The 14,562-nt window shown below is 45.0% G+C and overlaps 1 protein-coding gene across 22 annotated transcripts in view; it reads left to right on the forward strand.

Annotated features, from left to right (window-relative positions):
* Positions 1-14,562, forward strand: part of SVIL (supervillin) — a 234,520-nt gene that overhangs the window by 170,474 nt on the left and 49,484 nt on the right. For 18 of the 22 annotated variants that reach the window (XM_057544478.1, XM_057544481.1, XM_057544484.1 and 15 more), the window contains 5 exons: positions 155-250; positions 1,826-2,069; positions 2,685-3,261; positions 4,092-4,317; positions 12,601-12,730. In XM_057544478.1, coding sequence (XP_057400461.1) covers positions 155-250; positions 1,826-2,069; positions 2,685-3,261; positions 4,092-4,317; positions 12,601-12,730 — 1,273 coding nt within the window. The remainder of the gene's footprint in view (positions 1-154; positions 251-1,825; positions 2,070-2,684; positions 3,262-4,091; positions 4,318-12,600; positions 12,731-14,562) is intronic. The other 4 variants (XM_057544474.1, XM_057544476.1, XM_057544491.1 and 1 more) reach the window with 2 other exon arrangements.

A 14,562-nucleotide genomic window follows, 5' to 3' on the forward strand; every position in this document is an offset into this window, starting at 1 on the left:
AAGTTCTTTTGTGATTTTCCCAAAGAAATGAGCAAAGGATTTTGTTCCAATATTTTTTGATTTAATGTTTCTGAATTGAAAACTACACCTTCCTTAATGCTTCTTTTCTTCTCTCTCCTTATGAATGTTCCATCTTTGGCAATTGCTTTTAAAGCGAACCTACCCCTGCTTCGTGCTCTGTGGCCACCCACCCTGTAATGACAAGACATCCTAGTCCCACTGTAGCTAAGAGCCCCGGGCAGCCTGCCAGGTACTGGACAGAAGTAGCTGCATGTCGCACTGAGAGCAGAGGTGCCTCTTCAGATCTTCAATGCCTGTCATTTGTTTGACAAACAAGGAGTTGTCCCAGGGAACGTGGAGCATTTTGCTTTGTCACACTGGGGACTTCACGTCAGCCTGCATATGACAGCATTTCATCCACCTGCTTTCATTATGTCTTAGAACTCGGATCCCACTAACCCACTTATCCGTTTGTTTTGTTTGTTTTTCATAATCCTGGTCATCCCTAAAAAATTTCATTCTTCATCTAAAACACTAGCAGTTAATAAAGATTAACAGAAAAATAGGACGTTAACCTGAATGTTGAAAGTCTGATAATACCTAGTTTTTTTTAAACACTTCTAGACATAAATACATGTTTAAAAACAATCCTACCTGTTTCTAATGGATAGAGAGACAATGCTGTTATATTTGGGGATTGGGACAATAGCAATTTATAGTGTCTGAACTTAGATATTTTACTGTTATGTTTTAAATTGTGGTGTTTTAAAATGATGTCCTTAAGGCATGTAAATATCCCCTCTATTTTACTATTATGGACCAAATGCAAAGGCTAAAGCTAAAATTAAAAGAAGTAAAATGACAGTGCAGAAATAAAGCTGGCATCGTCCAGAAGCGGGGCTCTCTTTGGGGGAAGCGGGTTGCCATCATTCCTAGTTCTTCGCTGGACCTCAGGAAACATGCCAAGACTCAGGTCCTCTTACTCCCATCCTCACTGTGCCCTGGAAAACTGACACTGGTCTCTTGTCTGGGACAACTTGTGAGGCGCTGGTTAATCAGAGTCAAGGCAGAATATATTTTTCACTGGATTTAGAATTAGATTTGCCAGTGGCAGAAGGTATGTTGTCTTAGACCTTCAAAGATGAACTGACCCGGTAACTAGAAGCCTTCTCCTCTACCTGGAAGTTGGAGGGATTTATCAGCCCCGACATTTCCTTCACTTTTCAAGTTACCTGGAATTTCAGATTTAACTACCTTTCAGGAAACAGGTAGAAACCTATGAGAGAAAATACTAGACTAAAAGGAGGGAGAGAATCTTTACAATTAAGCTATTTGTGTTTAGCAAGTGAAAATCAAAACCCTGTGTTGTAGATAACACTGTTGATAGAATGACTGTGTTATTTCCTAATTATTTAAAATGTAAAGACCACCTGCTGAACCACACCTTTAGCTAATGTCTAAATATGCCGTAGGTAATGTCTGCGGACTCCCTTTAGCTGTATTTATTGTTGATACTAACAGCTCAGATCTCCAAGATAAGGTATACCAAGGCGACTTTAATTCCTTAAATAGGAAATTCAATTTTTAGAAATAATCCAGAGCTGAAAATCTGCTCTGTGTGATATTGACCATGCGAGGGGCCCCAGCCTGCGCTGTTGTCTTGTTAATAGCTAACCAGCTGCCCACAACTTTAAATCTAGGTAGGGAAAAATAAGCCCTTTTTCCAATTGAAGTGACACTTTGAAGAAAGTTAGCAGACAGCCTTAGCAGTGGGCTTCTGTTTGTCTCCCTGTGTGTGGTTCACTTTCCCCCCCCCCCCTTTCAGATTGCAGGCGTCTGCTCAGCAAAAGGCATTAGCCAGAGACCAGGCAAACGAGGGCCAAGATTCTGCTGGGCAAGCAGAGCCTGATCTCTCCACCCTGAGCTTAGCGGAGAAGTTGGCCTTGTTTAACAAACTGTCCCAGCCGGTCTCAAAAGCGATTTCAACGCGGAACAGATTAGACGTGAGACACAGGAGGATGAATGCTCGCTATCAAACCCAGCCGGTCACGCTTGGAGAGGTGGAACAGGTGGGTGACCTGTGATCCAGCTCCAGTTTGCACGGAGGTCCTTAAAATATGGGAACACGGTGTCCCTCTGGGGTTAGCGATATAGTTAGGGCATCTACCTGTAAAGTGTGTTACCTGGCGTTACTTGGTAATAACTTCATTCTTAAAGAGGATAGCCATGCCGGGGATGTATCTCTTCTCTTGTTCGCATCGTGACCGAAATCACCTGGAGTTGAGTCCCTTTCGGGTAGAAAAATAAGGCGCATGACCTACTTTTCACCCAGATGATTTGATTAACGGGATGCATTTATACAACTACGTCTAGGAGTGGTTTCTCACCCAGAGAAGCAGGAAAACTGCCCCAAGTGTAGTGTCTCCATCCATGTCAATCCATACAGCAGTATTTACATAGGCGGTGTGTTTATTTTTATTTTTTAATATTTATTTATTTATTCGGCTGCACCAGGTCTGAGTTGCGGCATGCAGGATCGTTAGTTGCAGATCTAGTTCCCCGACCAGGGATCGAACCCGGGCCCCCTGCATCGGGAGTGCGGAGTCCTAACCACTGGACCGCCAGGGAAGTCCCTCGGTGGTGTTTTTAAATCAGCTTTTTCCTTTTGAACTGTGTCCTCCCAGGTGCAAAGTGGCAAGCTCATCCCTTTCTGCCCCACTGTTAACACGTCTGTGTCCACCCCGGCATCTACCGTCACCCCCATGTACGCAGGGAATCTTCGGACAAAGCCGCCTCTGGACGACAGCTCCGGTGCCGCTGAGCAGAAGTTTCCTTCTTCGCTAGAAAGTTCAGACTCTCCAGTCAGAAGCGTCCTGAAATCCCAAGGCTGGCAGTCTTCGCTAGAGGCCGGTGGGAGCAAAGGAGTGTCGAGAGAATCTGAAGAGACAGAAAGCAAGGGAGTCTTGACAGGTGGAGATGGTGGTGTTACAAAGTACGGGTCCTTCGAGGAAGCAGAGCCACCCTACCCCATGCTTAGCAGAGTGCGGGAAGGAGATGGCCGTAAGGAACCCATCTATGCTGTTCCGAGAAAGGGAAGCCTGGAGCTCGCCCATCCTCCCGTGGCTCAGTTCGGTGATGAACCGAAGGAATTTTCCACTGCACAAGGCACCGCACAGGGGAGCCCGGAGTGGAAGGACAGGCAGCTCTTTGAAGAGAAGGTGGACGTGGAGAAGGTCACGCAGAGGAAGTTTTCGCTGAAAGGTAACTTAACCACTTACCGCTCCTTTCCCTTCTGCTTGATGGGTCGCCTGCTTTTGGGATGGTTTTTAACTGAATTATGAAGGCAGTTGACAACTAAGTGTTAAGTGTGGATTGAAAGTCCAGTGTGAATCGTACCCTCCCCAGACTTTTCTTCCTCTTGAACCCGAGACTTGTTGGGTGGCCTCATCAAGTTTCTGCCATAAAAATACCTGAAGCGCTTTCACACATCTTGAGAAGGGTTTTTGATGACTTTTGTCACGTTAACTGACACGACAGCCTTGTGAACCCCTAGCTCTTTTGGCCCCTTTTAGAAATTGATGATCCCAAAGGTCCCGGGCTGGGTGAGCATAGGGAAACCCAGTCTCTGGGTTTCAGGTTCTCTTCCTAGACCCTTCTTGTGCAGACCAGCAAGCCGTGCCGCATGGGACTGTAATTCTCTTTCTGCATTTCTGCAAAATGATAGTGTGTCAGTTATAATAGTGGCTTTGGTTTGGGAGTATGACCCATGTGAAATGTCAGAGTATTGTTTTGGAGGCGTAGAAACATTCTGCAGTGTGTAGTACAAACCAACTTCCTGTGTCTCGCACGCAGGAAAAGACCAGTTGTCACAGAAGAAGTCGCTGGGTGGAGTCACCCACTGGGAAGTTTGGTTTTCTCAGGGACTAGAGCGTGCCCCAGATTTGCATAAATCCCAGTGGATTGGGCAGCCTGCCACGTGCCCACGGATTGAACTCCAAGTGCGGGCCGTCCGGGGTCGGGGTCGGGGTGAAGGGCTCGAAGGATGCTTGCCCAGGGGGAGTAAGTGCTGACAGCGCTCCGTTGCTTCCCAGCAGCAGAGTTCGGGGATCCCACTGCTGAGCAAGCAGGCGCAGCTGCCGGGAGACCGGTCGCTCAGACTGCACCTCCCGTGTCCTGGAAGCAGCAAGATCCCTCCGAGCAGACGCAGGAGAAGCCCTATCGGGGTCCGTGTGCAATGTTTGCTGCTGAGGAGGTCAAAGCACCGGCGGCGGAGGGCATCCTCGACTCTCCCAGCAAAACCATGTCCATTAAAGAAAGGTAACGAGATTTGATGATGGAGAAGGAACTCTACTGGTGGGAGGGCAGCGTACAACTTGCTTTTAGAAAAAGATCTGAGGAATGGGCAAAGAGAGAAACTCATGAATCCAGCTACCAGAGAGACTGTGCTGTCAGGGCATTTGAGAGGAAAGCGCATTTACCCCCCCGTGCCTGGTTTCCTGACGCTGGGAGATGCTGCTTCAAGACTCAGACGAGGAGACATACAGAAACAGGCTTTTGCCTGCTTCTTTTGTGGGTGCTTCTGTTTTCTTTTTTTATCCTCAGTTCTCTGACCAGCCAGTGACGGGAGCAGAGATCTTGGCTCTTTCCCTTTCGGATACACGTGGCTTGAAATTGAATGTGTCCACTGCTTGTGACTGTTTGTCAGTGTAAATTATATGTGGAGGGAACGGATAAAAATTAACATGTAGGACATAAATCCTCGGGATTAGAATCTAAGTTTTGTTTATTTCACAGAAAGTACAATGGGTGAGTCTTCTGCACTGCATTTAGACATTTCCTATCAGGTCATAGCTATGAAAGACTACATTTGAGGATTAAATAACACTGAAAGCTCATTTCATTCAAAGAGTGATGGAGGGTCCAGAGGAGATAAAGAGGACAGATACAGAGAATCGGAGTGAAATATTTGGGGTTGTATTTTCTGTGTCAGCCTTTAGCAGAGGATGTGAGTGACAGGAAGACTGGGTGTGGAATGTTCTCGTGAATTTCCCAATTTGATTGGCAGAAGTATGGTTCCACCCACCCAGATCCCTCCTTAGCACTTCCACTGTTCAGGAGTTTTCCTGCTCTGAGCGGCACTGGCCACTCTGATTTTTTCTAAGTACATTTCCAACTACTTAAGACAATGTATCAAACCACAGTGAAAACTCTTCCTTCGGTTTTTCAAGTCAAACTTTTGAATAATATTCATAAAGTATTAAATAGATGGCGACTTTTTCAACCAACAGATTAATGAGACTGTTAAAGCTTATTTTCTTTAGCCCTTAATTATTTAAAATTCAAAATACAGAATACCTATGAGACTGAGGAGGCATGGGTGTTGGGGCCAAAGGGGTGAGCTAAATAAAAGGAGTGATGCTTGAATCAGGGAAGCAATTTGGCCTATTCTGGCATGAAGTCCTCTCCACAGAAACTGGCTCAAAGAGGGTTTGGTCCCAGATACCTAACTTTTTTTTTTTTAATTGAAGTATAGTTGATTTACAATATTGTGTTAGTTTTAGGTGTACAGCAAAGTGATTCAGTTACATGTATATTTTTTTCAGATTCTTTTCCATTATAGGTTATTATAAGATGTAGAATATAGTTCCCTGTGCTATACAGTAGGGTTTGTTTATCTTATATATAGTAGTGTATATATGTTAATCCCATACTTCTAATTTATCCTTCCCCCCACTTTTCCCCTTTGATAACCATAAGTTTGTTTTCTATGAGTCTGTTTCTGTTTTGTAAGTAAGCTCATTTGTATTATTTTTTAGGTTCCACATATAAGTGATATCATATAATATTTGTCTTTCTCTGTCTGACCTACTTCACTTAGTATGATAATGTCTAGCTGCATCCATGTTGCTGCAAATGGCGTTATTTCATTCTTTTTCATGGCTGAGTAATATTCCACTGTGTATATGTACCACATCTTCTTTATCCATTCATCTGTCAATGGACATTTAGGTTGTTTCCATGTCTTGGCTATTGTGAATAGTGCTGCTGTGAACATAGGGGTGCGTGTACCTTTTTGAATTATAGTTTTCTCTGGATATATGCCCAGGAGTGGGATTGCTGGATCATAGGGTAACTCTATTTTTAGTTTTTTGAGGAACCTCCATGCTGTTCTTCATAGTGGCTGCAGCAATTTACATTCCCACCAACAGTGTAGGACGGTTCCCTTTTCTCCACACCCTCCAGAGACCCAACTATTGATAACTGGTTAGGTGAGAAGGAGGAGGTACCATTTAAGGGAAATAATGATAAGTATCACTTATACACAAGTTCTGATGTTTTACCCATCAGAAAACATTCTTGGGGTAAAATTCTAGTAGAAGATAATAATATACCCCTTCTCTCAAAGGCTTTTAAAGAGATTCCCCATCTTGGGGTATATTCTGTCTGTTAGACAAAAAAACTTCATCAGATGTCCTATCTGCTATGCAGTCATTCTTGGTTCACTTGTCTGTTTTTAGTGAATTTTAGTTTCTCTCTTTCTGAAAACAGTTTTAATCCTACTGTAAAATTCTAATTTTTTAAAAACGCGAGATGCTGTAAAGGTGCACCTCCCTAACCCGGGCTTCGTAGATGTCTGAGGAGATGGAAGATGGCTGTAAGGTTGCTGTGAGCTGCCTGGAGGGATGTTCAAAGCCGACTGTGTGCACACGGACCTCCTGGCTGGTGGGAGATAGCGCTTCTCACAAATCCAAGGGGCTCCTGGTCCCAGTCTGTCCAGAAGCATGATCATGAGAATGCTTCTTAAGTTTTCAGCTATCCAGTTTAATTGTCAAACTGTACATTTAAAAAAGGAGGAGGGACACTTTATTTAGCATTTATGTTTGTAATAAATTATGCCAAAACAAAATATATTGCCAGAGATCTTCCCCCCCACCCCCACCCCTTATCTTGATGGTACTTTTATTTGCACTTTGCTAAAGCTATATATCTTTACGGTCCATATGCGATAGCTTTTCCTCAAGGGCGGGGGTCTCTATTACTCCCTTCTGTTAAAATAAAATAATGAAGCTTGACCATTAAAAATAAGAATGCTCTTCTTATATTCATTTGGGCTTCCCTTTTTTGAGATGACATATAAAACAGAACTTTTAAACCTTATTCTAATTCCTCTGACCGCCTCATTTCGCGGAAGGAGAGGTTGAATTCCAGTGGCCTCTGGGGCCACGTGGCCAATAGGACCACCCCCGGGGGCTGGTCGTCAACTCTTCCCCTCAGCACACGTGGCAAGGCTGCTGTGTGTTCAGGTCAGCGTTTCGGCAGCTAACGTGTGTTCTCACGGGGGGACATGGGTTAGAGGGCAGCAGTTCTCACAGGACAGCAGTGCTGGGAAGAGCACTCCCTCCTGCTGTACTAATGTTCTCAACTCACGTGTTCTTGGCATCGCTTGTTTCACATTTCACTTTCATGTTCCAGACTCTCCAGAAGTGGAGACCGGACTTTGTCAATTTCCGTCATCATTTCTTCTAAGCAGCTGCAGCCTGAGGATACGGTTCTGCCTTCCTTGATCTTGAGCATCTGTCTCTTTCCCGCTCAGGACTTGACCATCTTAAGTCCTCCGTACCGAGGACCGCCGAGGGTCCTAGGCTGCCCAAGCCGTTCCCCCTGTGTGACCTTATTGAGGGCTGAAGACAGCCCTTCGAAGGAGGCAATTCTCTCCCCATTTCGTAGATGTAAACTAAGACTTCCAAAAGGGTAGCAACTGAGAAATTAGAGGAAATCCTTCACACATTCCTCTTTTAGAACATGTTTGACGGTCTGGGAAACATATCTAAAAGGTCCTGTTCTTTCTTCATCTTTTCTGACATCTCGAACGTCAGGTTTGCATCATAACTAGCATAAAGTTTAGGGTATATTCTGCTTTTCCCATTGGATTAATAAGGTCACTGCTTCACAACTGCCTACGTGGTTTGGGTTTAAATTGTCCCTGATGGGGGACGTCTTTGAAAACCGTGGGAAATCGAATCTATTTTGTGTTATTTAGGGATAAAACCCTTGATACCTCTTTAGAAGTGTATTAGGCTTTTAGAAATCTTTTTTCCACCGTTACTGAAACAACTGCTCTGTGTTTTCATTTTCGGGGGGGAGAAGATGACTAAAAAAGGCAAAAGAGCCGTCCTTCCACTGGGAAATTGATGGAGTGTACGGATGTATTGAACTCCCAGGAATGTTGAAGAGGCCGCCCATGCCTCTGGCTGAGCCCGCAGACTCCTGCCTTATAGGGCCTGGCCGGGGTCCCCCGTGTTCCCCGCGAGCCCCACCTTCCACCCAGCCGGACTCGAGGTTCTTACCGTGCGGCCCGGAGGTTTCAGCCACTGGAGGGCCCCGGATTTATGTTGGCATTACGGACAGAGGTGTCTTCCCTTTGCTGCCTCCTTTTCTGATCTTTGATTTGCCTGCATTTAAAAGACATATTAGTTCACTCTTCCAGCCTATAAACCAGCCAAGGCCAAGATCTGATCTAAGGACTAACCCGTGCTGTTCAGCCTTATCTGTGTGGTGTCTGCGATTCTCTGAAATAAGGTGCATTTTTAAAGGAGGGAGGAAAGAAAAGTACCGCATCTTAGAGGCACTCGGTTTGCCGGGCCCGTACCTGACCCAGCCCTGGCTGCCGTGAGCCTGCAGAACTTGTTGCAGTCGAGCCGGGCTCTCAGACCAGTGCTGCTGAAACAGCCCGCCTCAGGCCAGTATTCCCTGCTGGGAAAGCATGGGCTGTGGCTGGAGGGAGAGCCGTTTCCCCAGTGGCCTGGCAGGCACCCATCACGGTGGCCCCGGCCAGGCCTTGGGGTGAGTAACTCATGGGTTCTCAGCCTCGGACTCAGCAGATGCCCAGGCTCTCAGCATCCCAGCCCTGCAAATAGCACTTGGACTTGGCGGATGTTAAAAGCGCTGACAGCTGTTTGAGTTGCACAGGCAGTAATTTATGGCATGTGCAGGACCAGACGCTTGCCCCCGACCCACCCCAGCCCTCTGCAGTGCACGGTGGTCTGCGGGGACTCAGGAGCGTCATGAGATGGCAGGAGAGAAGGCATTTGGAAAGGTCTCCCGCCCTCCTCAGCTTGTTCAACACCAAGTCGGAAATCTAAGGGGACAGGAATAATACATGTATGTTTCAGTGCGTGTTACTTGTTCTCCATCACCTGCACTCTGCAGGCTCTGGCTGGGCCTAATACCACGTGGGCTCAACTGAAGCACAGCTTCTTCCATATTATTTTGGTTACTCTGTAGTCTTTGGAAGTTCCTGAGGATGACCCTGCCAGCGTATCTAATAGCAAGATTTCAGGCTCTTGGAAGGGAGGAATTCCTCCCAGGGGAGGGGGGAAATATATTTAAAAAATCAGAATTACAGTGCAGTTCCTAACACATGAGAGCGAAAACGTGCCTGGTCAGCTTACACACAACTAGTGAAACAAGCCAGGATGTTCCGGGGCTGGAACCAGAGCTCCCTGCCCCGGTGACATGCAGGGTGACCTGGGTCAGTGACATCCTCGGCCTGTGTGTGCGCCCATGTCTCATTCAGAACAACAACATCCAGTGTCTTAGAGGTTGCCGAGCACATCAGCAGAGCACGCGGTGGGCTACAGAGTGATTACAGATCCACACTTCGCCTTTTTCTAAATCAGTTTTCCATTCCTCCGTGCTGCCACTGGGGTAACCACATGATTATTTAGATGATGTTGGCATGGCTTCAGACATTTGGGACCTTATTTTTGAGAATGCCCTTAAAGACCATAGTGCATTCTTTTTAATAAACGCAACTTCTGAGGCTGCATTTGATTTTTTTAATTTCTCTGAAATCACTTGGACTCTAATCTGATTACAAAGGTGAGGTAGCCAAGATGAATAACTACTGGTCTGGGTCAAGGGTGAAGTAGGAGCTGGTTCTGAGCTGTAAGGAGAGTATCAGTGAGATGAATGTCCGTGTTCACAAGATGATGAATTGGAAATACATCTTCATTTGGGTGGTACTGGCATGCTTACCTTTTGGAAGTCTCCTTTATAGATGCTTTGAAAGCTCTACTGCAGCATGCAAATACTCATGATTTCTTTTCATGATTTGGTTTTATTTGATTATTTTTTCCTGTTAGAATAAAACTGACTCACTCAGAATAATTGGAGGAAAGATACATCTTAGTCCTTATATAGTCTGACATTCAGATGGAAACCCTTAAAGGAAATTAGAATCTGTTTTCAAGTACATGAACTAGCCCTTGTAGAATGCAGAGTATTGCCAAGTGTCATAGATTATAGAATTTGGGGCTAAATGAGAGCAAGTAGGGTCTTAGATATAAGATTCTGACTCTAGTTTCCAGTGTGGATTTTTTCCCTCACCATCAAGCCAGTGTCTGACACCAGCTGGGTGTCCTACAATTCCACCCAGTTCTGATGTTATCTACCTGGAGACAGCATCAGACCCCACAGGGTAAGCGCCCTGTCCCACAGGACCGCCCCTCCCCCTTTCTGCAGACACCAGTGGCAAGTCCAGGCCGTCACCTGTGCTTCTGACCTACCAACCGGCTACAGACTGGAGGTTACAACAGCCTTCTCCTTGGACTCAATTACTTTGCTAGAGTGGCTCACGGAACTCAGAGAAATATATTTATTTACTAGACTTCAAGTTTATTATCAAAGAAGGTAACTAAGGCACAGCCAGATAGAAGAGATGCACAGGCGAGGTGTAAGGAGATGGTGTGGAGTTTCATGCCCTCACCAGGTGCACCAACCTCCCAAAACCTCCACCCGTCCGCCAACCCAAGAACTCTCGGAACCCTGTCCTTTTGGCTTTTTTATGGAGGCTTCATTACATAGGCCTGATTGAGTTGAATCACCAATGGCCAATGATGTAATTAATCTCCAGCCCCTTTCTCCTCCCTGGAGGTCAAGGGGGGGGGGAGCTGAAAGTTCCAACCCTCTAATCCCAGGGTTGGTTCTCCTGGCAACAAGCCCCCACTTAGATTCTTCCAAAAGTCACCTCATTCACATAAGACACCATTACCACGCTCATCCTTCAGGAAGTTCCAGAAGTTGTAGGAGCTCTGTGCCAGGAAAGGGGACAAAGACCAAGTATATATTTATTATAAATCACAATATCACAGGTAAATGAGGCGGCATTATACCAGCTTTGTGGAGTGAATGTTGGGTCTTACCTGCTGTCACATAGCAGAAGGGAAGGGAAGGAAAAGGAAGAGGTCGGGAAAGGGGATAGGTCCAGAGTTTGAAGCCCTTGCCCCCCTTGAACTCCTTGGGGAGTTCTTTATAGCTTGCTTTCCATTATTTGATTGAGCAAATACAAATATACAGTATGATTCTGTACGAATTTGTAGATGTACATGGATTCATATTTACTGCAAAATCTGTTTTCTTATTTGCTTAACTAAACTTTTACCGTGGAGTATGGTATATTTCATCCCATCTCCAATTCAAATATTTAATGGAGTCAGGACACTCGGTAGAAGGGCCCTTGGAAGCCGTCTAGTTCAGTTCCCACTGTGACCAGTAAGGAAGGGAGACCAGGTTACTTGACAGGAGTCAACAGCCAAATGAGCGCTGATGTGTTGCTTAAAACTACGCTCTTTATGGACATGCGTTAATGAATGTTTAGAAGACCTAGCCCAGCAGACTCACCATGAGGGAAAGGAGTCCAGTCATTTTTTCCCCTAATCCTTAAATTGTTTGAGCATCAGCTCAAATGAGTTTAACGATCACCACTTTTGTGCCTTTTATCTCTCCTGTGTTTGTCCAACTTAAATGCCCAAGACTGAAACAGCCTCATGTTCATGAGAATAACCTTTCGTAGATTTTAACATCCAAGCAGCTTTTTATCAAGTCACACCATAGTTGAACTAAAGTAGGTTAGGTAAAAACCTCAGTTAATTAGATTCTGTTTTTGTATATAGCTTTCCCCTGAGGAAAGTTGAAATGATAATTTTTAAAATGGGTTTATAGAGAAGTTTCTGTATTAAGAAGGTAGATTGGAAAGACCAAGTTCATTTGGAAGAAAAGAACAGGACTTAGAATACAGGACATCTTAACATCATCTTTTACCTGTAACTAAAACATGTGATATTCAGAGATTGTCAATAGCTTTAAATTTTTAAACCCGTTTCTGCTATCCAGCTTTAGTCATTAAATGTTAATTCATCAAGTGACCAGAAGGGATCACTAGAAGACATTTTTCTCTGGGGACGTTTACTTTTATTTTCCTTCCTGCTCTCAGCCCAAAGGCAAGGAAAAAACAGAGATATTCCTTTGGTAGAATGATGTTGCGTCTTTTATCTGGGAAAGTCAGTTTTCAGCTTTGCGTTTCAATCCGATTTTAAGACTGTTGGGACCATCTTAGAAAATATAATAATCTACATAATATAGTAATCTATACTATTTTTCCAGACAGACTTTCTTCAGAATAAGTGACATTCAAAATGATTCAAATTAGGCAGCTGTGGTCATTTCTTGGGCAAAGACTTCTGGATGACTTAAACTGTGGTTCTGTTACCAGGAAGGGTTGGTGCTGAACTCTTTTTGGTCGGTGTGTCTTCCCCTTAGATTAGCACTGTTGAAGAAAAGTGGTGAGGAAGACTGGAGAAACAGACTTAACAGAAAGCAGGAGTATGGCAAAGCGGCCGTCACCAGCAGCCTGCACATCCAAGAAACGGGACAGTCACTCAAGAAGAAGGTAACGTTGTCCGTGCGCGGGAAAAGCATTCTGACTAACATCACGCTTGGACGTGCATCCACCAGGCGAGCATGCATAACTTAACTGGTTACTGCCCTGGGAAGCGTAGCACTCTCTTGCCACGAGGGTCCGCACTTGAAGTCTGTCCCACAGCGGCTTCAGTTGATCACCAGGTAAAGTCTTGAGATGTTCTAGAACTGGGGACAGCACCGCGTGCCTAATGCATCAGCAAGCAAGTTCCTAAATTTGGAAGTGTGCACTTTTACTTTGGTTTCAGACCTTCTTTAATGAAGTCTGACTTTACAATGTTATTAAAGTCTTTAGAATGAAAAACTGTCATTGACCGCTAACCGTTTGTAAGTTGCATATAAAATATGGGCTTGAATGTCCTATGCCGAGGTTTAAAACAGGAGTATACAAGAGAAGGACATAATTGTGGTCGGTGAGGACTTATTTCATAATTGAAGACATGTTTCATGATGAGCAGGTAAGCCTTTTATTGAGAAGGTACAGCAAAGTATGGTACAAGTTTAGAGAAAATTAAGTAATACACTGTTGTTGATACGGGCAAGCACTTCTTCATAGGCAAATGTAGGTGTTAAATTACCAGTAATGATGACCAGCTTTGACCAGTCAGTGCACACTTTCAAAGCGGACGGTGACTTGCCCCCTGCATGGCCCTGTGATTGCCAATGCACTGCTGGCTGGGGGCAAAGTAGATGCCGTAGCACACCCACTGGCCAACTTCTAGGATCAAAAGTCTTCAAACAAAAAGGAAAACAAAATACTTACAACCAGATGATCACCTGGACCCCTTCCAATCTAAAACAATTTAATAAGCATCCGTGGAAGAAAGAAATGATGAACGTGACCTTCAGGCGTTCAGAAACTTACATTAAAAGGAAGTGTGTCCACAGGGCTGTGAGGGGAGAGTTCTGACACTGTTTCCTGTGGCACTTCTGTGTTTTCATAGGTTAAATTGAAACAGCAATTTGAATTCTCTTTTTTGAGACAGACATGACATTAAAGATAATGACTAAAGACAGTTAAAGCTCAGCCATTTGTAAAGTTCTCAGCTCTAATTGGATATTCAAGCAGCTATGTAGGAAATTTGGACTTCCAGGATGAGATCCGGAAGTGAAAGAAAACTCTGCCCCTCAAATCATTGATCCCCATTGCCCACAAACTTTATTTAAAAGTTTGATTTGAAATCATCGGTTCACACATAACTTTAGCGCTTCATTCTTGGTCATGTCGAAAGATGCAAAGAAACCTTCCCTAGCAGGTCCCGCACGGCACACGGCACGGTGAAAAGTAAAGCTACAAAGCACAAAGCCAGGCAGAGCCCTTGTGAGAAGTGGAATCGATTGCAGTGCTCTACCCACTTTGGAGACAGAGATCATCCGAGGCTGGGTAGCCCAGAAGGCTGGGAGTAGCGGGTGAGAACAGAACGGCCTTAACACTAGGCAGAGGTTCTTAGGAGGCAAGAGATGGGAGAAGGGGACCGCCGTTGCCCCTGGGGTGGAAAACCCAGTCCGCGGCAGCCCTGGCTTGAGTGGGAAGTGGTGTCTTGGGCTCACGGACACGATGGGTTCTGCACCAGCAGTGAACTCACCGTCGCTCTCCTGCTCCGAGACCTAGTTCACTTCGGCCCAAGACAATAAGCTCTTTGAAGTTAAAATAAGCCCATCTATTTTCAGTTTTTCTAGCAAGCATTGGGAAATCACAAGTTCTGTTGAGGTCAGGTGGTTTTCCCATGGCCTCTGATAAGCCCTTGGCTTCATGTCTTCCCAAGGGCGGGCTGTGTATTTCAGCCACGCCTTCGCCAGCTC

This window comes from Balaenoptera acutorostrata, chromosome 3 (genome assembly GCF_949987535.1).
Source record: "Balaenoptera acutorostrata chromosome 3, mBalAcu1.1, whole genome shotgun sequence".
NCBI classification, from domain to species: Eukaryota; Metazoa; Chordata; class Mammalia; order Artiodactyla; family Balaenopteridae; genus Balaenoptera; species Balaenoptera acutorostrata.